General features: G+C 57.3%; 11 protein-coding genes and 1 non-coding gene across 12 annotated transcripts; 6 read left to right on the top strand and 6 right to left on the bottom strand.

Moving 5' to 3' along the window:
- Nucleotides 1-1,521: 1,521 nt before the first annotated feature.
- Nucleotides 1,522-4,229, top strand: CYME_CMH067T. The gene has a single exon (XR_002461297.1). It is a non-coding gene; the product is annotated as a hypothetical transcript (transcript).
- On the bottom strand, nt 2,575-3,252 carry CYME_CMH066C (mitochondrial ribosomal protein S15 precursor; the record flags this gene model as incomplete). Its single annotated transcript, XM_005535991.1, has 1 exon — nt 2,575-3,252. One exon carries the CDS (start codon nt 3,250-3,252, stop codon nt 2,575-2,577), a length of 678 nt encoding a protein of 225 aa, XP_005536048.1.
- Nucleotides 3,520-3,942, top strand: CYME_CMH065C (60S ribosomal protein L14; the record flags this gene model as incomplete). The annotated part of the gene is made up of 1 exon (XM_005535990.1): nt 3,520-3,942. One exon carries the CDS (start codon nt 3,520-3,522, stop codon nt 3,940-3,942), a length of 423 nt encoding a protein of 140 aa, XP_005536047.1.
- CYME_CMH064C (similar to guanine nucleotide exchange factor) lies at nt 3,960-5,597 on the bottom strand (the record flags this gene model as incomplete). Its single annotated transcript, XM_005535989.1, has 1 exon — nt 3,960-5,597. One exon carries the CDS (start codon nt 5,595-5,597, stop codon nt 3,960-3,962), a length of 1,638 nt encoding a protein of 545 aa, XP_005536046.1.
- A 1,727-nt stretch (nt 5,598-7,324) lies between these two features.
- On the top strand, nt 7,325-8,167 carry CYME_CMH063C (similar to Surfeit 1, a protein involved in cytochrome c oxidase assembly; the record flags this gene model as incomplete). Its single annotated transcript, XM_005535988.1, has 1 exon — nt 7,325-8,167. One exon carries the CDS (start codon nt 7,325-7,327, stop codon nt 8,165-8,167), a length of 843 nt encoding a protein of 280 aa, XP_005536045.1.
- Nucleotides 8,168-9,967: 1,800 nt separating this feature from the next.
- CYME_CMH062C (hypothetical protein) lies at nt 9,968-10,627 on the bottom strand (the record flags this gene model as incomplete). The annotated part of the gene is made up of 1 exon (XM_005535987.1): nt 9,968-10,627. The coding sequence occupies one exon, from the start codon at nt 10,625-10,627 to the stop codon at nt 9,968-9,970; it is 660 nt and encodes a 219-aa protein (XP_005536044.1).
- A 1,256-nt stretch (nt 10,628-11,883) lies between these two features.
- Nucleotides 11,884-12,768, top strand: CYME_CMH061C (eukaryotic translation initiation factor eIF-2 beta subunit; the record flags this gene model as incomplete). Its single annotated transcript, XM_005535986.1, has 1 exon — nt 11,884-12,768. The coding sequence occupies one exon, from the start codon at nt 11,884-11,886 to the stop codon at nt 12,766-12,768; it is 885 nt and encodes a 294-aa protein (XP_005536043.1).
- Nucleotides 12,769-12,821: 53 nt separating this feature from the next.
- Nucleotides 12,822-16,787, bottom strand: CYME_CMH060C (eukaryotic translation initiation factor eIF-3 subunit A; the record flags this gene model as incomplete). The annotated part of the gene is made up of 1 exon (XM_005535985.1): nt 12,822-16,787. One exon carries the CDS (start codon nt 16,785-16,787, stop codon nt 12,822-12,824), a length of 3,966 nt encoding a protein of 1,321 aa, XP_005536042.1.
- Nucleotides 16,788-17,332: 545 nt separating this feature from the next.
- On the top strand, nt 17,333-19,597 carry CYME_CMH059C (eukaryotic translation initiation factor 3 subunit E interacting protein; the record flags this gene model as incomplete). Its single annotated transcript, XM_005535984.1, has 1 exon — nt 17,333-19,597. The coding sequence occupies one exon, from the start codon at nt 17,333-17,335 to the stop codon at nt 19,595-19,597; it is 2,265 nt and encodes a 754-aa protein (XP_005536041.1).
- Nucleotides 19,598-19,879: 282 nt separating this feature from the next.
- Nucleotides 19,880-21,754, bottom strand: CYME_CMH058C (eukaryotic translation initiation factor eIF-5; the record flags this gene model as incomplete). The annotated part of the gene is made up of 1 exon (XM_005535983.1): nt 19,880-21,754. The coding sequence occupies one exon, from the start codon at nt 21,752-21,754 to the stop codon at nt 19,880-19,882; it is 1,875 nt and encodes a 624-aa protein (XP_005536040.1).
- An 876-nt stretch (nt 21,755-22,630) lies between these two features.
- On the top strand, nt 22,631-24,814 carry CYME_CMH057C (hypothetical protein, conserved; the record flags this gene model as incomplete). The annotated part of the gene is made up of 1 exon (XM_005535982.1): nt 22,631-24,814. The coding sequence occupies one exon, from the start codon at nt 22,631-22,633 to the stop codon at nt 24,812-24,814; it is 2,184 nt and encodes a 727-aa protein (XP_005536039.1).
- Nucleotides 24,811-26,883, bottom strand: CYME_CMH056C (protein kinase YAK1; the record flags this gene model as incomplete). Its single annotated transcript, XM_005535981.1, has 1 exon — nt 24,811-26,883. One exon carries the CDS (start codon nt 26,881-26,883, stop codon nt 24,811-24,813), a length of 2,073 nt encoding a protein of 690 aa, XP_005536038.1.
- Between the last annotated feature and the right edge of the window lie 960 nt (nt 26,884-27,843).

The raw sequence follows: 27,843 nt of genomic DNA, 5'->3' as shown, positions 1-27,843 counted from the left end.
GTGGCATGTGCGTTCACACACCTCGTCGAGGGTGCACCTAAATCGACGACGTATCTCTGGAGCACCGCAGCGTTACTCCTATTCCCTTACGCGCCACGACTCGATAAGTTTCGCATCATGGAATATTTGTGGGACAGCCTCGATACTAGACGACGAGATATCGAATTACCAGTACTGTAACGAAGAACTGATACAAGTGGAGGACTCTGCGTTAGGTAAAGAGACCCAACCAGATACGGAGAAGGAGGCACAGAAACCTCATGATCCACCTAGATGCAAAATATCCAGAGAAAGCAGCTCAGGAAAGAGCCCGAAGAAGAAGAAGACCAACAAGAAAAAACAGAAGAATAGAGAGAAGAACTCCCGAACGAACCCATCATGAGTGATCCCCTGAAAGAGTGCCCCAGCGGGAACCCAAGAAAGCCGTCGCCAAACCCAGTCACTTACTCACAGCGCTGTAGATCCGAAAAGCCGTGCATGCAGATTTTGAGACCAACTAGGACGCGAGTTTGTAGATGGGAATCAGAAGATTGCCAGAGAGCTGGGACTGCTTGGACCAGAACACAACAGTTGCAAACCTCAGTTCTTGAAACGACGTACCAAAACTCGGAATGATGAATGCCACCGACTCAACAAGATCGTCAACCGCACCGCCATACATGCCAACGCCGGAGAAGAGGAACCGAAGGCAGCGCTACCGGCGCTACAGGCGGAACATGAGGATGCTATCAAAAGAAAGAAGAAACTTCCCAGAGAAGACAAACGAGAGGATCGAAACCGCAAAATCGCCTCCCTGGCGAAATCTATGCTAGAGAGCACCAACGAGAATGAGACCTGGCGCTATATTCGATCGAGACTGGACCCACCAAAAAAGTGCCTGGGGCTCACACCAACTGTTAAAAGGAGGCGCTGAGGACGGAGAGTGCCTCAGTGAATGAGGCCTGCACAGACCACTGGACAGAGCTGCATGAAGACGCAACTGGGCACTGCCAGGACAGAATCTATTGGCACCGATATGCTGCACAACTACCGCGCCTCGACCCGGTACCGGAATGGAACGACCCAATCTTCTGGCCTGAATCTGTTCGGACCGTGCTATGCTCAAGCAACCGCAAAACACCTGGCATCGACGGTATCCCTGCGTAGTGGATGATACTGGTGACCCCAGAAGACGAGACAACAGGGACACTCTCGATACCACGCCTCAAGTCGACGCCCTCTGTGTGGTACGGCAACGCCGTCCTGTCTCCGTGCAGCGACCGCACCGATGCTACACGCGCCATTGCGGTCTCTTTCGGCAGGCTCGGCACACGATAGGACTTGTGAGATGACCAGAATATCCGAGATGAAGTATAGGAAATGTAAATTGGAGGTAGGGGTTTGATGGATACTTCACCGTGCACTGAGAAAAAACACAAAAAGAAAGGAAAAGCGCATAATCGGAGATCGCTGGCCTAAGGAAACGTTTTGTCCATGAAAATAATTCGCGCAGGGTTCTCGTGACACTGGCAGTCAGTTTTCGTCCGAGTCGAGTACACTTCCACAGGAGCAGCAGGTTTCGTGCGGTTCACGCAGCGACCAAGCGACGCGATAGCGTACGCTGGCTAACTGGGTTTGGTCGCGGTACCTCGTTCGCTTTGTCGAGGAAAAAAGGCGTCCCTGAATAGAACTAGAGTTTGTTTGGTAAACGTGCTGGACGTGGCCATGGGGTTTCAGCTTCCGCTTAGCAGGAACCTGCTTGCTTGGTCGATTGCGGGCGCAGTTTTCTACTGGTTCGTGTACAAACCCGAGAGGGAGCGAAAACCTAGCACTCGCAGCCGAACGCCGGCGGTGCGTGGCGCCGGTGCTTCAGACTTGGTGCTCATCGGTGGCAACGACCTCTACGGGAAGGGTCGAGTGGGCACAACGAGCGGCGCCACCGGCCGTCGGATTCACTCTGAGGACGAGCGATCCTCGTCCTGACCTGCGGCAAAGGATGCTCGACAATGGCGTCGACAGGAACTGCAACAGAGCATCAGGAGCTATTTGGCCCATAACTGTCTCGAAGAACGCAGAACAAAAGCTTGGACAGGGAAAAGTCACAGCGCATATGGCTCTGTGTGTGTGTGTGTCTGTGTCTGGAGCGGCAGAAACGACCTCGTAGATCAGCTCGACGCGAGTCTGCTGCTGCTCGACCAGGAATGCAGCGAAGCGTTTACGGCTGAAACCGATATTGCCTGCCGCCAGCACCAGAACGACAACCGGGGTAGACACGAGTACCTCTCAATTCTATTCAATTCTGTTGTCGCCGTCATCTCTGACCGACTTGGAAAGCGCTTGGATTGGTTCAAAGCACCTCATCCAACAGCGCCGAAGCAGCGCCAACGGTTCACTGCCAGGGCCGCCGCTCTCGCCCCTTTCGTAGGCGTCCAACGTAGCGCAAAACGCCTCCCGGCAGTATGCATTCTTGCTGGGAGCGCATTCATCAGCGCATCATTCTCTTCGCATGGCTTTTTTTTCTACCAACACGACGACGTCGACGTGGGTCGGTACTGCCCTCATCTAGAGACCTGCAGCGATCATGTGGTGTCATGCTCAAGGTCGATTACGGTTGCCGGTGGGTACACTCAGATCACCGGGTCGACGTGCACGACGTTCTGTCTGTGGATCCACAAGAGAACCCGAGCGAATACCGAGTCGCTCCACGGTGTCCTCATAGCGCCCTGGTTCTGTGCGAAACAAGTATCGCAAAAGTCTTCGGCGTTGTGCGACGATATGCTCCAGGCTTCGTTTCGTCCTCACGTCTTTCCTATGGAGTCGCAAGTGTCGGGTCAGGTTCGCTATGCGAGTGGTCAGAATAGCGATCTGCACCTCGGGAGAGCCCGTGTCGAGTTCGTGTCGCTGAAAGGCTCTCACTGCAACGCGCTCCCGCCAGGTCTGGAGCTGTTCCCCTGTGGCGAACTCCGCGAGCAGTGCCGTCTGCACAGGTTCTGGCAACGAGTCGTAAACGTTTCGCGGTATGCCGACGAGCTCCGCAGCTACTGGGAACGACTGTGGCGGTGCAGTGACCGACGTTCGTTCTGCGGAAACGTCCTCAGGCCTGCCCGTTGCAGCCGTTTGGCCGTTGCCGCCGCTGCCGACGCTACTGCCGTTGGTGTCAGTCGCCTCAGTTGCAAGCGGCCGCAGGGCTGGACATAGCCCTGTAGCAGCCCGTGAAAGCGCAGAAAGAGCCCAGGTCTGTCGCCGCCAGAGACCGACAGCCCCGCTGTTCATGAACGCTGTGGTCACGCGTGACGCCCCGCACGAAACGAAGCATGTACGTCAAGCCTCGCAGCTGGAAGTACCCGTCGACGTCATACGTGCTGTGTGTCAGTTTCATTCCACAATTATCATTTTTGTTCCTAAAGATTCAGGTTTATCCCACATGAGCCGCCGATCGATCGGCGGACGCCTGCATGGTCGTCCACGACGGGCGCGCGTGCTTTTGCAACTAGCTCCTTACCGCGTTGCCTCGCTGGTACGCAGTTCACACGAACAGGAATGGCTTTCAAAAGGTTTGTGGAAGTTGGCCGACTGTGTATTATCAGCTACGGTGAGCATGCTGACAAGATCTGTGTTATCGTGGATATCCAGGATCAGGGTCATGTTGTGATTGATGCCACGGCCGACTCCGGAGTCCCTCGTACGGTCATCAACGTGAAGCGCTTGAAGTTGACGGACGTGGTCGTTAAGTTGCCTCGTGCTTGCAAAACGAGCGTCGTACGGAAAGCTCTTGAGGCGCAGCAGGCTGTGCAGCGTTTCCGGGAAACTGCATGGGGTCAAAAGGTTGAAAAGCAACGAGTGCGTGCCCGGTTAACCGACTTTGATCGGTTTCGCGTGATGGTTGCAAGGAAGCGACGCAGCCAGCTCATCAAACATGAACTGGGACGACTCCGATCTGAAACAAAGACTTCTGCGTCGTAGGAGTGATGAGCGCGTATTTACGCTGGCTTGCTCGAAACAGGGCTTGCGGCAGTAGCCGCAGCAGGTTCCTCGTCGGCAGGCGGCTGCGATGACGCCCGCTCCTGCTCCAATCGTCTGCGTTTGCGGCGAACAATGGCAGCACTGAAGCGGGCCCCTGCATTCCAGGTGAATGCCTCGTATCGTATCGATATGCTCGAGTCACTCTTGGCATTGTCAAGCATCGACTCCAGCGCTCGCCGCTTCTCCAGACCCAGGTACGGCAAAATCCATCGTAAAAGCTCAAGATTCCCCTTGGCAAAGTCGTCTCGATACCAAGAAAAAATTCGCGGCAACGTCACCTCAAGAGCAGATGCGGATACCTTGCAACTCTCTTCGAGAAACGATTCTGTGGCAAAGTGAAGTTCTTCATCGATATTCTCGCCATCGAGAATGCGCATGGGCGGATCGCTCTGCGTACCCGCGCTGATCACAAAATGGATGCGCGGGTCGCGGCGACTCAGCACGTACTGCATGCGGGGGTCGCCCGGCCGGAACTGTCGGATCAAGCCATAGGGACGGGTTTGATTCCCGCGCAAAACACCGTGTTCAATGTCATCAAGGGTAAAGTCCATTCCCGCTATTCGGTAGCTAAGCGACTTGAAGAAGCTCCATCGCCGAAGCACGGTATTCGGTGGTCCATGGACGACGTGAGCATGCAGGCAGAGCGCGTTGTACACATTGCAAAAGAAGCAGAGGCGCTCTTCCGGGCTGAGCGGCCCTAAATCGACCCGCTGGAGTTCAGCTGCCGCAAAGGTGTACTTGCGAAACGCGTCACTCGACCGGAGACTTTCAAAGTCGACCTCGTTCGCATTGGATGGATGGCGAAAGACCTCGCAGAGCAGCGCAAGGCGGGTAATCAGCTCTTTTGCCACGACAACCGGGTCCCGTGGCCGCCGTGTCGGATCCCATATTAGTTTCGTATTCAGAACGTTCGATTCCTCGTCCTCTTGGAAAGCGTAAAAGAAGTTTCCATCACGAAACGGCTCCGAGTAGGTCACGTGGTGAAACAAACCAGCATCCATCAGTCGCTGGCCCAGGTCAATGGCCTCTTCACGAGATATTCCCAGGTTGATCTGCATCCACTGAACCGCCTCGGATCCGACGAAGCAGCGGGAATACGTGATTAGTCGCCAGCGGCGGTCAGCAAGCTGCAGACCCGTCTGCGAGTCGCGCAACCGGTTATAGACCTGCTCCAGGTCCACGGTGACGCCAACGCTTTCGCTGCGTTGCCTGCTCTCTGTCTGGACGGAAGACTCAACCTCCGTCTCAGGAAGGCTCGCAGCAGTTTCTATGCTTTCGTCGCCTTGACTAGCCAGGGGAGGTGCTCGACGCAGCCCCAGGCGGGATACCTGCGAACGTACCCTTTCTCCCTGTGCGAGCGACTCTTCCTCGAACAAGCTTTCCAGACTTGTTCTCTGCGGTGTGCCTCGTTCGGAAGCCACGTCTGGCACCACTTGCTCGTCGCTCTTGGCGGGAGCCATGGAAACCGCTTTGCCTCCCGCGCTGCACGACTGGCTCGCTGGACGTGGTATCGCCTCGAAGCGAGCAGGCTGCGACTGGCTGGCGCAGCACGGTGTCTGTATCGACGCCTGCGGCTTCGGGTCTGCGAATCGCATTGCAGCAGCAGTGGATGCGAGGGTGCCTGCCCCTGAGCTGCGAGCACTCTCCTGGGGAAGAAAGAACAGAATCTAACCACTGACTAGCAACTCGATAACAGTTTCGTTCGACCTGTATGATAAGCGTTGATAGGGGAAAAGCTTCCGTATCTTCGAAGGTTTACCTTCTCGGCGGAAGGTCCCGCGAGCCGGACGAGTCTGCAGGGCTAGCTAGTGCTTCATGCTTATCTCTGTGGCAGGTGCTGTGGCGAGACGTGCGCAGCTCCTCTACAACGCATTTCATTCTGGGAATAGACGCAGTAAAGCTGCATCCGGGCGTCGCCCTGGTCGCAGTGGACTCCTAGTAGATCGGTTCGCACTGTCGCAGGCTCCTAGAATGGTTATGTTCCCGGACCCCGCGTCGGATGAATCACGCCTCGAGCCGACGCCCTGACTGGTACGGCAGCGCCGTTCTGTCTCCGTGCAGCACCTGCTTCAGCGGTATATAAGCGCTATGGCGGGTGCTCGAGGCAGACACTCGGCACACGATAGAATATACGTAACGACCAGTCTATCCGAGAGGAAGTATGGGTAATGGAACTTGAAGGCTGGTGCTTCATGATGGACGCTTTCCCGAGCGCCATTATCCATTGCGAATTCTGGGACGCATGGTCAATGTAAACGTTTTGGAATCTGAAAAAAAGAACTGGACGCGAGAATTCGGCGTCCGAACGCCGCTGCGTACGAGGCAGAAGAGGCGCATGGCGGGCGGCAGGCCTTACCGCAGCCATGCTACGCGAGTCGACCTGGAGTCCTTATTTCCATATGTTGCAGCAGTGACTCCAAAAGCACTCTTCCCTTATGCTGCAGTGCGCGACGCCCTGACGCCTGCGCCAGTGTTCCATTGTTTTGAAAGTTTGTTTAGCGAAGCAACCAATCGTATCCTGGTGTATACAATCGATGCTGTCAACAGAGCCGGCAGAGATACGCGGACTAGCGCACGTTCCTGGATCCATTGCCTGCGACTTGAGAGCGAGAGAGAGAGCGCGCGCGAGTACACTTGCTCCTAGGGCGCACCTCGACGGCATGCTGCTCGCCTTCGGGTACCTCGTCGACGCACTTGTGGGTAGCGCGATACGCACTGCTGCCCGCTACGTCCGCGGGAACGCTATCCGATCTGGACACTCGCGCTCGTGCACCAAAGTAGCGACGCCTGTGCTGCTCAGTACCACTTGCACATGACCAACGTCCCTTCGATTCGTGTTCACCGCCGCAACCCGCTCCCCGAGCGTGTTTCGTGAACGCAAAGCGCATGCATGGAGTCAGTGTGCGGGTGCAGCTTCCACGACAATACTGGTATCGCACTTCATGGATGCAGCAACGACGACAACAGACGCGTTTCCGCCTAGGACTCGTTGAACAGCTCGCCGCATCGAAGCAACTGCGCATGCAGACGCTTTTTTTTCTGGATGAGCTCGCCTCCACCGGACACTCGACTCGCGTAGGTCGTCTCCGTCATTGCAGCTGCGGTTCCTTGCAACGGTTTGTGGTCTGTTTCAGCGTCCTGTTTTGCCCGATACACACCAGAAGCGTGCCGGGTATCCGCAGGGCCTGCGGGCAGCGTTCAGAGCGCTGGCGCTCCTGCGGCGGCGTCCTGCGGCGACAGCACGCCCAGCCAGCGAGCACGTTCAACAATGCGTTGACTGCGCTTCTCCCTGTGATGCGGCAGGGGTTTTTGGCTCTCGTGCATGATTTACCCTCGAGCATGGAGCAGACTGATTTCCTATGTACCAGCGAGTATAACGCTTGGTCTTGGACTGTGGCAGCTCGATCGTCGTCGAGAGAAAATCGAACAACTCAACGATTGCAGGGAGCAAGTTGCACTTCCACCGCTCGATGAGTCTATCTTTTCACAGGACAGGGGAACACTCGAAACACAACCCTATCGGTTGGTTCGTTTGCAGGGCGAGTGGGTTCACCACGAAACTCGTCTAGTCGGGCCGCGTCCCTGCCCACGCGGCGACCAAGGAGCACAAGCGTCTGCGGCTGATCCATACGGCTATTTTGTCGTAACACCTTTCCGTGTGGCGGGCACGGAACAGCCGAACGTGCCTCAACTGGACGGCGGTTTGATAAACTGGCCTGTCCTCGTCAATCGGGGCTGGATTCCGCGCTTGGAAGTCAATGAGTACTGGCAGCGTGTTCGGCAGGTCGAGGAAAACCTCACCGGTCACGTTGAACACCAGAACAGCTTGATTGCCGTTCTGCAGAAAACAGAGCGCTCGACATTCTTTATACCTCGCAACCACCCCGCGGAGCACAAGTGGTTTCGTCTTGATCCTACCGATCTTGGGGGCGAGCTGCTGCTTGCGGAGCTCGCAGAGCCGGCAAGCACCATCCCAGGAGAGACTGCGCAAAACGATCCGCTCCACGACTTGTCCGTCTCCCGCCCGTTAACCGCTGAACTCTGTCAGTTCTACATTTCACCGGAGACACACGCTGGATACAGTATGACCTGGTTCACATTGAGTGCTGCGCTTGGGTTCCTCGGATGGTATCGTAATCGTCGTTTGCTGCTTGACAAGCGATAAGCTACCGGGGAACTGCGATTACGGTAGCAGAGCCATAGCGAGCACCATTCAGAACAGGCGCTTTTACGTGATGGCGTGTCCAGGGCGTGCAGCAACCCCAATGCTGACATAGAGATACGCATGCTCTATGCATCGGGCCAGGAGCTTGGCCTCAGTGCTATATGCGCAGATGAAACAGCTGCTCGCCTTGTGCACGTGCAGCAGCTGGTGCGCGTACACCAAAGCGCTCCTCCTGGAGGATTGCATGACGCTCTACGCTGACCCTGCGGGCAACATGAAGCATACATCCGCGACTAGTCGTGACGCGCTACGAGCCGTCACGAATACCATGCGACCTCGCGGACCGTCCTCGTGTCGCTCAATTCGTAAAACCAGATCACATGGTGGTCGTACGATCTCCCGAAAGCGTGCCTGCACGAGTTCAAACGGGGTGTTTGCCGAACTGATACGTTCGGGGAGTAGCGGCCGCTTTCCCCGAGAGCAGGTGACCGCGGTGCTCCGGGCCCCGGTTTGGGGGTTGTCAACCAACGAAGCCTCAGCGGTCCACGAGGTGCCTGTGGGTGAACCACCAACCAGGCTGTTGACGCCTCGCAAGTTTGCTTTCGAGCCGGGTTGCCATCTTTCGATCAGTGCGACGATTTGGTCGAGCAGCGCTGCGGCCGGGTAAAACCCGCCGTGTCCGTGACAGAACGCCTCCGTCACGCGCACGCAAGCAACTCGCGTAGGAAACAAGCACATAACTGCATCCGCACAGTTCGCAAGCCCCTCTGTCAACTGTTGAGAAGAGCAGCTCCTCCGAAGCGTTTCCGAGCGCTCGTGAGCGTCCGAGGCCTCGGTGCAGGTGGCCAACTGAGCGCGTGGTGCGGCCCTGGTGAAGCCAACGAGCGACCAGCCGTTGGTGGCGGTGCGAAACCTACCAATTTTTTCGGTTTTGTAACGTATGCGTTGAACCAGGGTCTTCGGGACGCACGTGTCAGCTAGAGGCACCGCACTTGGCACCAAAAGGCAACGGCGGCGACCATAGACCGGAATCGCGGGTATCGCGGCACGACCGCCTCCTGCCGACAGCTTCGGTACGCAGCCATTCGAGACGCGCAGTTGGCGCGTACGCTGTCATGTACTGCTTGCTGCTTGAGAGCGCCCGCATACTCGGTTATTCTTGATCGAAGCATCGACTCTATTCCTTCATAGCGTTTGATCAATGGAATGGCACTCGGAATGTGGATGGAAAGACGTGTGCTCCCAAATGATCTATGATCCCGCCAACACCTGTCGCAGCGCATACCGAACGGCCTCAGGCGATGACGCGGGCCTTGACACCGGCGGTATGGCCTCGCCAAGAATCCGCAGGTTCGGGTGCACGTCCTCGCACGATATAAAGTCATGTCGGTATCGACGGCGTCGGGCAACAAACTCGTGAAATACTAGGCTATCCTACTCTGCACCGTGCGGCATACATGTACAATGCATGGACTTGAAGGCGTTGCAAACCGCTGTATCGTTCGCTGATACCAGGAAAGGCACATCGACGACTTGCGGAGACGGCGGTATTAGTCTTCGCCAGGTGCCGAGCTGGGCTCTCTGTGCCAGTTGCCTTTCACGAGTATGCTCAGATGCGCGTCCACACGTGTCGCACACAAGCGCCGCCACTGACACGAATCCTGAGCACGCGATCCCAGACCTCATCCACAGCTCGGGGTATCGCAAGAGTCAAGTCACGCGTTGCCGTCTGGGTTTCGGCAGATGCAACCAGGTTTCGCTGGATCAGCAAACGGCCCATTCGCAGCGCTCTTCCATACGCTAGAAGCTTGCGTTTCGCTGTCGTTGCTGAGACGCTCGCGCAGCAAGTTTCAGGCGCTGGGCGCTCGCAGCTGCGGCGTCTGCCTCAGCCACCAAACCTAGTCCGCGAGCCGCTGCTGCGTACCGTAAACACACCTTCCATCGCAAACGGGCTAGTTTGGGTTCAGGGATAGACGCGGTGGCAGAGCGCTCGTCCCAGTCAGGGTTGCCTTCAGCGGTAACGCTCCCGCCGAGGCAACCCCACGCGTGTCGTGCGTCTCGCCGCGCTTGCTGGTACCAGTCAACAGCAGTTGATAGCGAATGTTCGGGAACGGATTGTGCCAGCAGCAAATCTACCTGCGCTCGATTCGCATACACAGCTGCGTTCGTTGGTTTAGAGAGCAACGCACGGGTGTACTCGAGCCACGCGTAGTACAGGAAACGCGCGCGAAACGCCTCGTTTCCTCTGTGGTGTGCAGCGTCCGCCTCTGATTCCCAGTCAAGTCTTTCGCCAGCTTGTGGAGCCAGCTGCAACCGCAACGAGGAAGCTGGTACCTTCAACGACGGTTCAGGAGTCGTCACAGTGTCCGAGTCAGTGCCGTTGCCGAGTACGCGCTCGAGCAGCACTTCGAACCGCGCAGTTTCGTGTGGATTTTCTCGCCACTCACTCTCTAGGTCCATCTCTTGGAAACCGACCTGCTCCCCGCGTCCATCCTCCGGTTCCCTACGAGACCAACGAGCCCCACACACGGTTCAGCAGCAAAACGCGAACGTGCCCAACGTACACAAGGCCTTTTCCCTGGTATCTATCGAATCATGATGGATCACGATGGTGTGGTACACCAGTTGCGCAGGAAAATGGTTCCGAGTATGCATCGACGGCGCTTCAGTTTTTCGGGCTTGATTGTTGAACCACCTGATACCAGTGTCTCGCACTAGACGAGTTTCCAATCACTTTCTCCAGCACATTGATTTTTTAGTCACAAGTCTTCCGCGCTTCACACCACTGCCTATACTGAGTACTCCCATATTCCCTGGTAAGCGCGCTCGACGTAAAGCCGCTGGACGCTCTGAAAACACAAGATATTACCGGACGTTGATCTTATAGGGTCAAGTTTCGGAGCAGACAGTGATACCATGCACTAGGTGTCAGAGAATCGCAGCGTAGAATGCCGGTCACCTTCCACTGCCTCGCCGTCTGACGTTCGCTCCGCTTGCCGCACTCCATTCCGTGCATCCAGCTCTGTTTCACGCAGGTATGGTCCACCTGTTTCAGCGTGCAATGTTGCTTGTGATACTTGTATAGCATTCTGAACACATCGATGGGAATCGTGCAGCATCGATGCTTGCACGCATTGGACACGCACGTCAACGGTGCAGGTGTGCTGCAATTGTTCCCGATCGTTAGCAATCCAGCGCCATACGCTACCACCAAGCGACGCAACGTATCTGTCGTTTCCTTTTCCAACTCCATGAACAGGTGCCCAAATGCACGCTTCTCGCGTATGCACAACAAAAATCAAAAAATAGTTCGGTTTATTCTAGAGAGCAGCTCTAGCATCCAGCTTCCCCATGGCGGTACCCCAGTCTACACGATATGCTCCTTTGAGGGCATACCATCGAGAAAAAACTATCGGAGGCAAGCACCAGCCCTGTTATAGATATTCCAGGAATCACAACCTTCATGGTAAACATCGTCACAGCGATGCCCGGGAGTCAACACTAGGACTCGGCTCCCAGGTAGCACCCACAAACACACACACACACACTGGCGGGGCGCCCGCCACCGCCACCGCCACCGCCGCATCCACCGCCGCGCTGACGCTTTGCGCTGTACGCTACGCGTTCTGCGAGGAAAAACAGAGCTGCTTACTGCGGTGCAGGCGTTTCCGCAAGTCTCGATAGCAGTTTTCCAAACGTGCACCTGGACGTCTAACATGCCCCCGAATGAAAATGGTGCCTTCCAGGAGTCGAGCGGGAACCTTGCCGAGGTGTCCGCGTCGACTGGCGCCGGCGCAACTGCGGACACCGCTGCTGCTTTGAACACAGCGGAGCCGCTGCTGTTCGACCCATCGATGAAGAAAAAGAAGAAGAAGAAACCTGTAGAACAAGGAACGAATGCCGGGGATACGACAACTGCGCTTGACTCGGAACAGGCTCCGACAGAACGGCACGTGCACTTCCAGGTCGAATCCGACGGCGATCGAGCGGCGTCGCCTGTCGACAGCGGGACAGCGGTGAACGCAGGCACCATCACGACGTCCAGCAGCAGCGTTAGCCATGAAAACAATATGGAGGCAGCGGAGCCGTGGCAAGGTACGGATCGTGACTACACCTACGACGAGCTCCTTCGCCGCATCTTCGACATGCTCCACGGACGGCACCCGGGTCTGGGCGGGAACCCGGACGGTCGTCGCCGCTTATCGCTACGACCTCCGCAGATTGCACGAGAAGGCTCCAAGCGTACCGTTTTCCTTAATTTTGGGGATATATGCCAGTCACTGCGTCGACAACCGGAGCACTTGGCAGCCTACATGGCCGCTGAGCTCGGCACCACCGGGAATCTGCAGGAGAGTGCCCGTCTGGTTCTCAAAGGGCGATTCCAGCCCGCTGGTTTCGAGGGTGTGCTGCGGCGTTACATCCGCGAATACGTCATGTGTGCGAGTTGCAAGAGCCCCGAGACCGTGCTCATGCGCGATGCCCATACGCGGCTCTACTTTATGAAGTGCGAAAACTGCGGCTCCTCTCGGTCGGTGGCTCCGATTCGACAGGGATTCATGGCACAGACCGAGCGAAGATCGCTTCGACGTGACGCCGCCTAGTCGTAACGAGGGAAAGCGCCCAAGAGAAGCACTTTCTACGACGACGACGACGACTATGAAGACGGGCGTGGATTCGAGTCCGTGAAGCCAAAACCGCGCCGTGGCCCGGCCCTGGCACCTAGCCCTGCTCGTTGCTCTGGTTCTTGGTTTGCAGCTAGACGCTGTGGTGCCTGTTGCTGACGGCGTAAGTGTGGCGGTACGTAGCCACGCCTTTGGCTCGACTCTTCATTTCCTGTCGCTTTCGGGGCCGGGATTCCAGCTGACGTCGCCGTGGATGGCGTGACAAACGGCTGATCACCGAGGAGACCCTTGTCCGCAGCGTGAACGATCGTCACAATGCCAGAACGGGGCGCTACAGGTGCAAGTGCAGGTGCAGGTGCGTGCCGCGCTTGTTGTTCACGTTCGGAGACTGTTTCTCCAGCGGGTGGCACCGGCCGCTCAGGCCCCGAGTGGTTATCGCCGCTCGAGCGAGTCGCGCTCACGGTATTGCCAGTGGGTGTACCCGCCAGAGGCACCTGTTTGGGATACGGGACAGTCGCTGTCGGCGAATGTTCCGCCGCTGCCTCGTACGCAGAAGCAGGCACTCCATTGGACCCAGTGTCGCTCCGTGGTTGTTGTTGTTGTCGTTGTTGTTCTGCTGCTGCTGCTGCTGCTGCTGTGCGACCAGGTGTCTGCTCTGCAGGGGTTTCTTCTGCGGATACATTGCCTATAGGCGTCTGTTGATTCGGAGAACCGTTGCCTTGACGCGGCTTCCACTCACGCAGTGCACGTGCCCGAGCCTCCTCTTTGATGTGATCGACAGCCTTCTGGTAAAGCGGATCCCTAAAAATGCTCTCCAGCCGCGCACGGCGTGCAAGATCGCTCTCAAACTGCTCCTGCAGCTGACGCAGACGGCAGGTTGCTGCCGACTGCCGACGTGCAATCAATTCGCGTACCATTTCCTTGTGAACCTGATCCAGATGCGTCGCCTGCTTTTCGTGGAGCGCACGATCCAAATAGTCCATTCGACGAGACAGCTGGAATATCTTTTGTTCGAGCATCTTGCGTTGCTGGAGACGCTCCTGCTGCTGCTGTTGCAAAAGCTCCTGTCGACTGAGGCGATCACCGTCATGATCCAGTGCATCGGCGCCAACCGCCGTGAAGCCATCTGCTGCACCGGCACCGATGCCCGGCACAGAGTCGACGGCAACACCAGGCAGCGCGCTTGTTGCACGAGCACCGGAAAGCACGGCCGCTGTCCCGGATCCGCTGCGACTCCAGACGCTTCGCGCTGGCCCGCCAGCCCCGCCCACGCTATCCACTCCGATACCAACGGTTCCTAGGGACGCTCCGGCGGCGGTGGATTCTATCCCAGCAACACTTGAGGGCAGCGCAAGCCCAGCCGCTGCACCACTCGCTGAGAGGCCGACTCTTCGGCGTGCATCCATTTCAGCTTTCAGACGCCGCAATTCAGCCTGCTCTTTCTCTTCCATTTCGCGCCGGATCGCTTCGAGCTCGCGACGACGCGCCTCTTCTGCGAGGCGCCGCTTTTCTTCCTCGGCGTGTCTTGCGGCCTCAAGCTGCGCTTGGCGTTGCTCCTCGCGTTCCATGCGTTGTGCAACCTCATCCAGTTGCTTCAGGAATGACTGCAGCACTTCCAACTGCGTCACGCGCCGCTGCTGCTCTCTCTCCAAGCGCTCCAACGGAAATGCTGCCTCTTTGGCGTTCAGAATACGGATCTCATGCTCGTCCGCTGTGGATGCTCGCTGTGTGATGGTGCTAGCCGCTGCTTGCAGGCGCGTGGCAATGCGACAAAGAGCATCGCCCAGCTCCTCCTGTTCTATGGTTCTGCAGAAGCGATAGAGGACACCCTTTCGGAAATCCAGGCGAAATGGGACCAGCTCCGCTCGAAGAAATTCGAGCACGATGGCATGCACCTGCACAAACGGAAGGAAATTCACCATAGAGCGAAGCTCCCACAGCAAGAAACTGTCGTAGTACTGAGCGATTCGTAACAAAAGCTCAGCAATGATGGCACGACTCAGCGGCATCATGGAGGCACGTGCGCTCTGGCCAGGTTTGCTGCTGGGTGCGCCCGCCCCGGTACAGTCGCCACCGGTGCCATCGACACCGCCTGAGCCAGTAACTCCGGCGACCTCGGAACCGACGTCAAGATGCATACTGGTGAACCAGCGCTGTGCCTTAGCAGCCAGCGACTGTGGCGTTCCAAGTCGAGCTTTGCCCGCTTGCTTCCAGCGGAGCAGTCCCGGATCGATGAATTCGTACAACAATTCGCGAAGCGCTTCAGGGCACGCCTCCTCAATACCATTGGATATAACTTCTCCGATCAGCCACGATTTTGTTGGATTTGAAATCAAGCGATCCCATGCCTCGTTCGAGCCCGCAGAGGCCGCGCTTGGCCACTGCAACAGGTCTAGCATTTTGGCCTGACGCGCCTGCTCAAAGCTCGTTAGCGTCGCTGCATCGGCGAAGACTTCCATGACCTTACTGTGAGCAGAGAGCTCCTTGACGGGGATGGAAAGCGTCGCCACCAAAAGTCGAACTGCTGTGTCTCGTGGCGTCTCCGACGAGGGTCCTGGAACCTGCCCGTCCGCATCCTGGTTCGGATCCTGGTTCTGGAGAGCCTCTGCGGCAGCCTGCCGGACCAGATACAACTTGTAAAGCGCAAGTGCATGCAGAAGTAGATTGTCAGTCGTTTCGAAGATAGTTGCGAGTCGCTCAAAGTAACCAGCCAAAATTTCAGGGCTGCGACCTCGCGTACATATCCGCAAAAGTTCATGCAGGTCGTCCATGGTACGATAGGCCTCCTGCCAGTGTCCACTGGCCATCGCTTGATCTGCCTGCTGAAAGCGGATCCGAATCATACGCTGGACGGTCGGCCAATGAACCTGGTCGATCTCGCTCTGCGGCGAGCGCACAATGGTACGCACCAAACCTGCCATGTGCTGCCGAAGAATGTCGCATAATCGGCGGAACTCCGTTGCCCGATTGAACTTTGCCGTGAAAAGCAGCGCTCGCTCTGCTACTTCATTATACGCTTTCTCTACACGAATATTATTTTTGAGAATATCCAGGCACATGCGGAAAACTTCCCATGCGAACATAAGGGTTGGTGCGAGCAGCTGTCTCTCTATTCGTGTGCGAGACGCAAGCATACCATTGGCCTCAAGCAGCAGCGTTTGGGGCACCTCAACGCCCCATGCGGGCTGGGCATCGTCGTCGGTGGCGTTGCCGCGGTCGTCGCTGTCAGCAACCTCATCGGCAACGATGTCGTCCGTGCCCTCGGATATCAGTTCATTCCCGTCGCCTTCCGCATCTCCAGCGTCCTCCGTAATTGGGCTCTGAGCAGCGGCGCTCGCGTGGAAACTCTCCATAGCCAGCGTCCTTGCCGCGTCCACCGCCGCCTCAGAGCACTCCACTGCATGGAGCACAACGGCTTCAAGGGAAGCAGTGTTCGCGACTCCGCAGAGCGCACGGTAACGGTGTAGCGATTCCTTGAGTGCCAGTGGCCGGCGAAGCTCAACGCTGAGCTCAACCAGCCGCATCATGATACCCTCGTGGACTTTGCTCCAGCCTGAGGTTGACGACTGGATCGCGCTTGCAGCTGCGGCAGCGGCCGCGGCCGCAGCTGCAGCTGCAGCAGCTGTGCTGCGAGCACCGCCTTCATCCTGCTCCTGAGCGACGGCAGCCGCGTTCGCAGCCACCTGTGCAGCAGCCTGCGCTTGCGCTTGCGCCTGGGCGACGAGTGCTTGGGCTTCGCGGCCGCCGACGTTTATCGGTGTATGCTCAGTTATCAACGTGTACAACGCTTCGTGAGCTGCAGACTTTTGACCCACTGCCAGAAGCTGCTCTGCCCGGTTCAGGGCGTTCTCGGGCTTGAGGATCGGCCTGCCGTAACGCGAACCGAACCGTTGGTTACGGCCGCGGTGACCACCGTAGCCACCACCACCACCACCACCACCACCAGTACCACCACCGCGGCTCATACTACCGTAACGCCCTGGGTAAGCACCACTCATGAAGATAGTGAAAACGTTGCCGCAGTGGTAGACTATGGGAGCCTTGCCTCGTGTCTACAAACTGCGTTGCACGCACGTGCTTGGACAGCAACGCCGCAGCACGCATGCAGCAGCGTCTCCGAGTCAGGCGCCGTCGTTTCCTTCCTCAGGTGTCACGTGACGCTGCGATGGCATGCCGCGCGCCGCGCGATCCCGCTTGCATTGCCACTTGGATGATCGTAGCGCGCCGCGATGTGCCGCAGGGAGAGCTGCGTGTTGCGAGATGCATGCTTCGGAGTCAACGTCGACGTTGCGCTCTTCGCCTCATCGCTGAGTTTCGCGATATACCGCTCACAAGCACTTGTTCCTGGCGAACGTTTGTCGGTTGCTAGGGTAGACGGAGACTGTTACAGACGCGTTTCCTTGGAGAGCGTTCTTTTCGGTTGCCTGACTGTGCGCACTTCGACGCACTGGGGCAACTCTGCTTCCATCAGTTTGCTCCTAGCATAACGACTCGGTTTCTTCGCACGCCACCCGTTGCCGGATCGTAGTCAGGAATCGGAAATATGGTTGAAACAATCGTTGATCCGCGGAAATCAACGCTCCCCGAAGAGGTATCGCAGTACTTGGTAAACTTTTATAACAAGTTCGTGGACGGTGACAGCGTGGCAGTACACGGCCTCTACGAGAGTGGCTTCACGCGTATCGCTGAGCGCTTCTACAAAAGTTGCCTGCTGCCGCAATCATCTGTTGTGCGTGAGCTACTGCGAGATTTGGAGGCCAAGGTGCAGCGCGGTACCGAAGCTGACGACGACGACGAATCGGCGAACGCTGCTGCTGGGCATGCCCCTAGTTACATCGAGCTATTCATGCTGCTTTACCAAGAACTGGGATATAGACATATGCACATGAGGCTGCACCCGACCCTGAAACAGAGGTCCCAGTCGTGGTCAAACTATCTTGCTCTGTTTGCGCATTTTGCCCAGGGGCACCTGCAGGAGTGTGCGCTGCCAGCCTCCTGGCTCTGGGATCTGATCGACGAGTTTCTCTACCAGTTTGAGGACTACCATCAGTATCGCGCCCGAAGCCAAGATGGGCACACGCTTGAAGAGCTCGAAACGGAGAACATGAATTCGATGTGGAATGTCCGAACAACTCTAGAGATACTGAGTACACTAGTAGAGAAGAGTGGCATCGTCGGCTGGCTGCGAGAAGCGGTCGGTGCTCCCAAACCCGATGACAACTACCCATTTGCATCGGTGAATAACGCAGCAGCAGCAACAGCAACAGCAGAGGGCGCACGCGCAGCGACAGCCGCTACGGGCTCCATCGCGCCGGCTGCAAGAGGCGACTCTGCCGAGGAAACTGCCAAAGATACCGGGGGCGGAGCTGGGGAGGCGAGCCCTGACAATATCGGCGTCCACGAGGATGATGCTGAAGACTTTCGCGGTGCACCTGGAGCTGCAGAAGAAGATGAAGAAGACATGGCCAACGATTCTGAAGACCAGAGCCTAACGGATGCGGATGAGGATCTAGGTACACTCGCCCCTGAACGCTGTCTGGCTGCCGACTCGCTGCTGTATCGCTACCTCGGTTATTTTGCGATGGTCGGTTTATTACGCTTGCACTGTGCCACGGGAGATTTCTTCGCGGCGCTTTCAGTTTTAGATCCTCCATCACTATTTGAAACCGAGTGGATTCGCTCTGTAACCATTTCCGCAGTTGCCAGGGCTTCGCGAGAAAAACCTATCCCCAGTGCCGCTAACGCAGAGCCTGCGGGAACCGAAGGCAGCCTCATGCAATCAACAGACCTCCGTTTGCGGCTGCATACCCACGTTACCGCCTGCCATGTAGCCGTGTACTACTACATAGGATTCAGCGCGCTGATGCTTCGACGCTACGAGGAGGCGATTAGAGCGTTGCAGCCGACCATCGTGCACATCACGCGCACCAAACATATCCACGTCCGATCCTTCCAATATGAACAGGTGAACAAGCGGATTGATCAGATGCTTGCGCTCCTCTCGTTAGCTCAGTGCCTAGGGCGGAACCGTCTCGACGATTCCATGAACAGTTGGCTGAGAGAAAAACTCGGCGATCGCACCACGCGCATACGACAGGGCGATCTGAGTGCTTTCGAAGAACTTTATAATCATGCGTGTCCCAAGTTTCTGCAACCGAGCGTTGCGAACACCTGTCGTGAGGTGTTTCTGCAGCAAGTTGCACAGAGCGAATCAGGTCTGCCTGCGCAGCTGAGCTCCTATCTACGCATCTATCGCACCATAGACGTACAGAAGCTCTCACAATACCTAGGTTTGGGCGGGTCTGCGGACCACAGCACCGAACAAGTGCTCGCTGCGCTTTTCTGTCTCAAGTACCGGGCGCTGCTCAGGCATCGCGCCGCAACCGCCTCTGCTTCCGGATCACCCGCGCTTGGCACTGCGATGGACAGCGAATATATCGGTACGAACGACACCGAATTCGTTATCGACGACGTCGGCATGGTCGATGTGTTTGAAACGCGCACGGGCAAACGTCCAGAGGACTATTTCCTACGCAATATCCCGAGACTTGGTGAACAAGTCAGCTTGTACCGTCGCATCCAAAGGGATCGCCTCGCCGCCACCGCCGCTGCGTTCGCGCAGAAAGAACAAGCACGACAGCAGCGCGAGAGCGAACAACGCAAAGCCCAAGAGAAACAACAACAACAACAACGCCTGGACAGCGAGCAATACGCCCGTCTCTCGCAGGCGCCCGACACGATGCCGGTACTGCCGCCGCGTCCGCTCAGTCTCGCTGAGCGCCTCGCCGGTGTCGAACGCAGTCACTAGCGCGACCGGGACGATCCGTGGACCGCGATCACCTAAACAGACCGTGAATCACCGCTCTTCGTCTATGTAGGGAATCGAGAATAAGCGGCCTCAAAATGAAAAGTGTCTCGCTTCCGCTCCATGACATGCTCAAACGCAGCGCTTTGCACGGACTCGGAACGGATATCGGGATATGGAATGCGCGCCAGCGACACGCGACCCGCAATCAAGCCGTCGACAATCGTTTTACGCTCCTTGCAGATCCGTTTTTCGCATTCACTTTCGGTGGAGTCATGCTTTCCTCTATTCCTCAGTACTGTCCTCTGCCTCGCTGGGTTGCTGCAGCCATTCAACGAGCGGCTTGGCCGCATCCCGTGCCCGCTCGCCCGCCGCGGTCGATGAACCTGGCGATCTCCGAGTAAACCAATCGATAATCACCTGTTCATCCAGAATATCCTCATCATAAAACAGTTTCAGGATGTGGGGTATCGAATTCAGACGACTCTGGAGACTAAGCTTGGCTCCACGCTGCACATCCGAGGGCGCTAGGTTGCGCGCCTCGTCCGATCCGACCCCCGCCAATGCCTCGAACGCATCCAACAGGCGCGCCTGTGCTGCGTGATTGAGCGAAAGCGCACGCAGCGCATCGACTGCGTGCACTGCGTGCCGCGCGGGGGATTCTCCGGGTCTGCATTCCGGATGCGCGGCGTGCGCAACAACAGCACAAAAGATCGCTTGCGCAGCACTGGCGCTATCGTTCGGGAAATATTTGCGCGCTTCGCTGGCAATGGACGCGGGAGAATGGTGACCTTGGCGAAGCCACGCTTCAAAACGATCCAGCTTCTCGTCGTCCACGGACACATCTGTGGTAGCGCGTTGCACTGTTCCTTTGCTACTGACGAGGTGCAGTTCGTCCAGTTTCGACGTTGTCTTGCTCACGGCACGCTGAGGCGATTCCCCGTTGCCATTCACTCCGGCATTGGTCAGGAGCGCCGCTGCTCTCGCAGCCGCCAGTTTCATTTGGGACGTCGTCTGATCGTCGTGTGCAGTCCAGTCGCCGTCTGCTTGCGGGTCTTCGCCGTCGTCGTCATCGTCGTCATCATCATCTTCATGGTCGTCATCGTCGTTGTAGTGGTGGTCACCATTTGGACGCAACGCATTGCGATCGCTCTCGAGATGCCCACCGGACTTGTGGGATGCCGTGCGCATGCCGCGATCGCCAGCGTGCCGCTGAGCCGCATCAGACGGGAATCCATGCGGCTGCGCAGCGGCTGGTGAGCTCGGGCTGGTATCGCCGCTACCGGATTCGTCCAGCTCAGAGTCCTCCTGGCCGGTAGCATTTGTCTGGCGACGTCTCTGATTCAGTGCAGCGTTCATGGCCTCCGCTTCTTGAGCCAACGCGTCCAAATCCGTGGGTGCAACGAGCGCTTCGGTTCCATTTGCGTGCCAGGGAGCAGACGCACCAGCCTTTTGCGCAGCACGTTCCTGACGACGCGCCGCCTTCTCTGCCGCTCGGCGCTCGCGGTACGCCTCTTCTGTTTCCCCATCTCGCCGCTTGCTCGATTTTTTCTTTTTCGTTTTGCCGTCCGTTCCGGAATCAGGTGCGTCGTCCGCATCCGGTGCCTCCTCGTGTACATTTGAGCCTTTTTCGTGCCCTTTCTTTTTCTTCGACTCCTTCCGCTCCTTTTTCGACTTGCCAGATTTCTTCGATCTAGCGCCATCAGGGGGGTTGTTCAACATGTAGGTGGTCACGCGGTGGCTCATGTCAACGAGATGTTGCGCACCGCACGCGTTACAGACGTGGTATATGTTGCCGCGCTTATCGATGACGAGGTCCGTCTCCGGCATATTGCAGCTTGGACACAAAACAAACATCCGCACGAATTTGTCAAGCGTGTCGGCTAACAGTTTCTGATCATGCGCGCCGTTCACGATGTATACATCTTCATCATCGCTGATCTTGGTCTGCGCTCCGAGCTCACAGCCGAAGAACTTGCAGATATACCCCGGCGGCCGGTGCAGCGCCTTGGCAATTTGGGAGCAGTTCACGATTCTTGTTTTGATGCCGTTCCCCCTGCCCTCAATCTTGCCCATGATGCGAGGCATCTTGTAGCGGTAGTGCGCATCTTCACTACCGCCTCCGATATTGACGAGTCCGGAAGATCCTCCCAGCTCCATGACGTGAAACTCGAAACGGATTCTCTCTTATCAGAGCCGTAGTTGATAGTCTATTCTCCAAGCAGGCAGTTCACGTGCAAGTCCATGCGCATCGCCACCGGTAACGCGGCAGTTTCGAGACCCGCACTCCCCGCTCCAGCGCTATGTTCGTACGAAGCGTTCGCCAGTTTCGCTCGCTGCGTTCGCTGCACACCGCAACCAACGCGTTCATACAGCGTTTTGCGGTTCTACTAAGCGTGGGAGAAAGTTCTGGCAAGAACCCGACGTTCGCGGTCAAACAGGACGCCTCTTTCGAACGACGTTCAGTGCCGCGTTTGGTCAAAAGAATATGTAGCGCACGAGGCAGTTTCGGGAGTCGCGGGACGCCTGCGCTGCCGGCGCGCGACGGCGGTGGCGGTCTCCAGCGAGTGAATCGCCGCTCCAAAAGATCCAGGCGATGCTTGTGCACCGCTCCATTGTAGAAAGAGCGTTTAAGTAGACCAGGGGATTTCCGATGGCGCGTTTGGTATTAGAAACTGGTAAAGCAGCTATCGTTCCACATTCTATCTCCAAGTTCCATGACCCACACTCCCCAATAGCGATCCAGGCGATACGGGTGCGTGTCCCTGTGGACGCTCCCAGCCGACAGCGCGCTTCCGCCGACGTCACCGCAGCGGCGTCTCGGTGGCGATTCGCGAACGCAGGATCGATGGCTCCAGCAGCAGCAGCAGCAGCAGCAGCAGCAGCAGCAGTAGCAATAGCAGTATTTTACGAAGCTGTTGTTTCTGGTACCGCAGCGGTTTCACAGACGACGTTCAGAGCTCTTGCTCGTGGAGTGCTGCGGACCAGTGAGCGGCGCCTGGTATCAGGAGGGCCTAGTTTTGGGCGCTTGCTGCCATGCGCGCCGAAGCGGGGAAGCGTCGGGCGTCTGTCGTGGTAGGCGATCAGCGCGGCGCCGACGAAGCTGACTCCCTGACCTTCGAAACAGCAACGAAAGCTGGTGGTGTTACCTCAAAGGCGAACACCGTAGGCTCGTCTGTTTCCGATCGCCAGACTTGCCAGCGACCTGCACCGGAGAGCGCCTCTGAGCACCTGAGCGTCCAGATGCTACGCGAGCACCTGAGCTTGAGCCCCACGGCGGCGGACGCCACGGAAGATGCCCTTACGTGGCAACGCTGCGAGGCGAACTGCATGGACACGGAGCCAGTCACTGGAGCGCACGCCCGTTCCTGGGATGCACCGGACATTTTTGCGTCCGCTGTGAAAGGACACGTCACCAGAAAACGTTATGAAGAGGCGCAGCGTCGACTATGCTCCATACCAGACCTGGTGGCGGCTACGCCCATGCTCCAGCGGCGCCTCGCGGCACTGGTGGATCCTAGTGCCGGGGACGTTGCCGCCTCGGCGCCTTTTCGTTACGGAGAGCGCGACCTGCTCCTGCAGCGCGGTCTGTGCTTCGCTCGAGCTCTCGTTACCAAGGCCGATGTTCTGCTTGCTTGTATCGATTCCGTTGACGAGGAGCAGCTTCACCTGGAGATCGTTGCGGCCTACACTTGTGCGCACATTCTGCAGGCACAGGCGCGACAGGAGCAGCACAATGTGCAGCTGGCACAGCGGCCGGGTGCGTCTGTCGTCGACGACGACTGGGATCAGTACCGTGACCGGGGCCTCAGTCGCGCTCGAGTGCTTGTCTTTGCGCCAACCCGGCAGGTAGCGTATGCGTTCCTGTCTGCGGTGCTCAGATACCTGAACCCACGGCAGATCGGGCACGCGCAGCGCTTTGAGGGAGCATTCGGACCCGACGCAGACGATGGGACTGTCTCCGAAGAGCCGAACACTTTACTGGTGCCGCCTACGGAACCGGTGCCTGATCCAGGTGCAGATACCAGCCGCGCTCGACATTGGCGTGCAAAACCTCGCGACCACCGAGCCGCATTCAAAGGCAATATCGATGATGACTTTCGTCTGGGGGTTCGCGTTGAGCGCCGATCCCTCCACTTTTTCGCGGATTTCGCGGACTCTGACTTTGTGGTTGTGTCCCCGCTGGGCCTCCAGCGTGTGCTCGACGATCCCGACAAGGGCGGCATGCGAGGCGGTGCAGCAGATCCACTTTCCAGTATTGAAATCGCGGTGATTTTACGGTCGCATATGATGCTCATGCAGAACTGGGACCATTTGCTGCGCGTTGTGCGAGAGGCCGTGAACAGAATGCCGGCTCAGGTGCCGCAAAAGACAGACTTTTCACGAGTGGAGCAGCGCTTTCTTGAAGACCACGCTGCGGCCTACCGCCAGGATATTCTCTTGTCGGCATTTGATTTTCCCGAATGCCATGCATGGTTCCGTCTAGCGCGAAGAGATCACCAAGGTAATGTAAGTGGCGTGCTAAAACTACTTCGAACACGGCACGCTGGGGTGATCGCGGATATTCCAGCACCCAGACGAGTCCGTCATGTGTTCCGCCGGCTCGCGACACCGCACGGCACCGGGTCGGGACGCGAAGGCGCTGCAACGAACACACTTTCGGCGGTGGAGGCGGCAGAGCTGCGATTTGCTGCGTTTTCCCACGACTGGTTACCGAAACTTGTCCAGAGTACGCACACGCACATTCTAATCTACATTCCCTCGTATTTCGATTTTGTGCGGGTGCGCAACCTCTTCCGCAAATGGACAGAGCAAGCGGTCTACCCGGCCTCGAAACTCAGTTTCGCAGCCTGCTCCGAGTACAGCAAACCTCAGGATATCAGTCGCTATCGCCTGCTTTTCTTCGAAGGGCGCGTACGCTTCCTCCTCGTTACCGAGCGTTTCCATTTCTATCGCCGCTATCATCTTCGAGGCTCCCAGTACATCTTCTTCTACGGAGTTCCTCAATTCCCCCAGTTCTACACCGAGCTCGTTGCGAGTTTAGAAGCCTCTGGGTCGAGTTTCCGACAAGCATGCACGCTGTTCATCATGCCAGATGATGCCCTGGCGTTGCACCGCATTGTCGGATCACAGCGCATGGCATACATCACCGCGAATCAACTGCGTCGCGAGTTCGAGTTTCCGGCACCAGTTTCTTTCGGTGCACGCGTTTGCGATTAGTGGCCGCGTCCTTGGCCCGCAAACGGCCATATTCGGACATTGCTCGCTAAACCGCCCGGCTCTGGTGCGCTCGCCGCAGCCACAGCGCCTGAGTCCAGAGCCGTGGTCGGTGCCTTTGGTACAGCGGGTGGCACGATATCTGCATCGTCTTCGGGAATCTCAGGATCGTGCGGCATGTTGGATGAAGCGTCACCCAACATGTAGGCGTTCGTGGGCTCTACCGCCTCCTCAATGGCGAATGGATTCCATGCGGCATCGTACAGCGCGCTCGATGTGCATGCAGCAATGTCTGCCAGCATACCAGGCGAACTGGCAAGCATTGGATTGCCCTCGACGAATGTGCGGCTCGCACCGGAGGCGATGGAGCATTGAGCGTTCGACTGCTGGGGCGTGCGCTCCATTCGCTGACAATCTTGGACGGTTTGCAGCGCCTGCTCCAGTGTCGCACTGAGCGATTGCATCATGGAGCTGTCCTGGCGGGGTCGTGCGAGTCTGCGCGTGCGCTGCTCCCTGGCGGTGGCATCGGAGGCTGCAGCAGGCAGCGAAGCCGCCTCGTCACCGGCACGCTCGTGCAGAGCGAATGCTGGTGCGCTTGTGGACAGCACGTACGCCGGAGGTAGCTGCGCTTTCGAGCTACCATGTGCTGCTGATGATGCTGAAGCCAGTGCCCGTGCATCCTCCGCTGCCTCATCGCCATAGGTTGCAAGATCGCGGGTGTGGAAACGAAGGCCCATGTTCGGCGATCGAAGGCGCGGAGGCAACCATGTCTCCTGGTCCATCATGCCGCGTCCACTCAGAAACGGATGCAGCATGCATTCGGTGCTCGTCCAACGCCGACCAGGATCCCACTCCAACATTCCGCGCAAGAGGCTGAGCAGTGCGCGCCGCTGTGCCAGTTCCTCGCGCTCATCCGTGTTTGGTTTCATGGGGCTCTTCACAATGATATCCTCCAGTTTCCGGTGCTTAAAGTACTGTTTCCAGGGTACAGGCCCCTGCCCTGTCAGCGCGTCCGAAGTCAGACCGCGAAGATGCCCGTTGTGAAAGAAGCGATGGCTCTGCTTGCCGCTTTGAATCATCCACGCCGGCGGCATACCAAGCATGTCCACCATTCGCTGAATCATGTTTTCGTCGTCGTGGCCCGGAAACAGTGGCAAACCCAAAAACAGTTCCCCAACGATACAGCCCAGAGACCAAATATCGATCTTCGTTCCGTAGGGCAGTCCCAGGATCACCTCGGGTGAGCGATAGAAACGCGACTGGACGTACGAATATATGACGTGATTTTCCTGGCACGCCGAGCCAAAGTCGATGAGTTTCACCTCCACACCATCGTTTCGGCAGAGGAGCAGGTTCTCAGGCTTCAAATCGCAGTGGATGATTCCCGCTTGCGCGAGCAGATCCAACGTCGGAAGCAACTGCTGCAGCACGGAACGAACAATGAGGAGGCCCAAGCCTCGAAATCGATTCTGTTTCAAAAGATCAAACAAGGACATTCCCAGCTTCTCCAAGACGAGGCATAGATGATGGTGAAACTGAAAGTGCTGCAGTAACTTAACCACGTGGCGGACGCGTTCCGCAGGAAAAGTGCGATGGAGCATCTGCAACACGTAGACTTCCATGAGGGCCTGTCGCAGGTATGCCTCTTGGTTTTTCACCACCTTGAGAGCCACCGTCCGGCTGCTGCCCAGTTCTAAGCATTTCACTACCTGTCCAAAAGTGCCCACACCAAGCAGGTCCAGCACTTCGTAAACGTCCCCGTTCGGGGAGCGAATAGCATCATGCACACGGAGAATGAAGTCGTGATTCTCATTATCGTAGCCGTTGTTAAACCGCGGCTGGTCTGGCCTCGTCAAAGTTCTTCGAGGATTCAGCTTCGGATCGTACTCGAATACGGAAGATACTCGTCGGTACGTGCGTAAAATATCGGTGGTTAGGAGCTCCAGCAGCGGCTTCCGCTGACGCGCACCAGCGGAGGCAGAGGTGCTCGCCCCGTCTGCAGTCGGCGTCGAGCGCGTTCTAGCAGACCACGCCCTCTTCTGCAGAGAGCTTTCGTGTCCTCCATACGACATGTGGACTTCAGTGCGTGACGTGCCAGTCAATGGAAACACGCCTTGTACCCATGAACAAAGCGCCTGAGAAAACCCGCACTTCCGCGGAGCACTAGTCTCCGCTCGAGACTCGCCCCGCCCCAGGCAGCGATGGATGAACCGCAAGCGCTGCGGCTTGCATCGCGCGCCCAACGCTCGGTACACGACCCGCAATGCGACGCGCCGATTGCGCCATGCTGCGATTGCCACACGGACACGTAGCAGCGCAGATGGCTTGACAAACCGATCGCCAGTGCGCAATCCGGGAATCCATGGTCAGTAGAGACGTTCTGTGGATCGCAGCGTATCGCAGACGCGGCGGCATTCAACGAGTTCAGTTGCGCGCTTTGACAGAGCGCTCGCGTGCTGTAGACCCGCATCAATGCGGCGCTATGGTGGGTGATTCATGCCGGATGCCGCTTTCGCGCTCCGCCACCAGCACAGCACTTTATTCATGATTCGGGATATGCGTGCATAGATAGACAGCACAGCACTTTATTCATGATTCGGGATATACATACATAGATAGACAGCACAGCACTTTATTCAAGATTCGGATATGCGTGCATAGATAGACAGCACAGCACTTTATTCATGATTCGGGATATGCGTGCATAGATAGACAGCACAGCACTTTATTCATGATTCGGGATATGCGTGCATAGATATTAAGCGATGCGTGCCTCTGTAGATGCGTGCACAGCAGCACGCATGGATGCGATGGCGGCAAATGGTGAACGCTAGCAGGCATTTGTCGTTACAAGGACAGGCAGTAAGAATCCGCTGGTCTCTTTCTCAGCAGTCGTAGTATCAGAAGTAGTTGTAGTAGAGATGCTGGTGTACATGGCTGCGTGGGACAGTACCGCCCAAGCATGCAGATTCTCGCAACAAGCGCTCCGCTGCGTGGGTAGCAGGCTCTCCCAGTAGCCGGATCATATCAAT

The sequence above is a fragment of the Cyanidioschyzon merolae genome, chromosome 8 (assembly GCF_000091205.1).
Source record: "Cyanidioschyzon merolae strain 10D DNA, chromosome 8, complete genome".
Classification (NCBI taxonomy): domain Eukaryota; phylum Rhodophyta; class Bangiophyceae; order Cyanidiales; family Cyanidiaceae; genus Cyanidioschyzon; species Cyanidioschyzon merolae.
The sequence above is the reverse complement of the archived record's forward strand: the minus strand, read 5'-3'. Positions and strand labels throughout refer to the sequence as shown.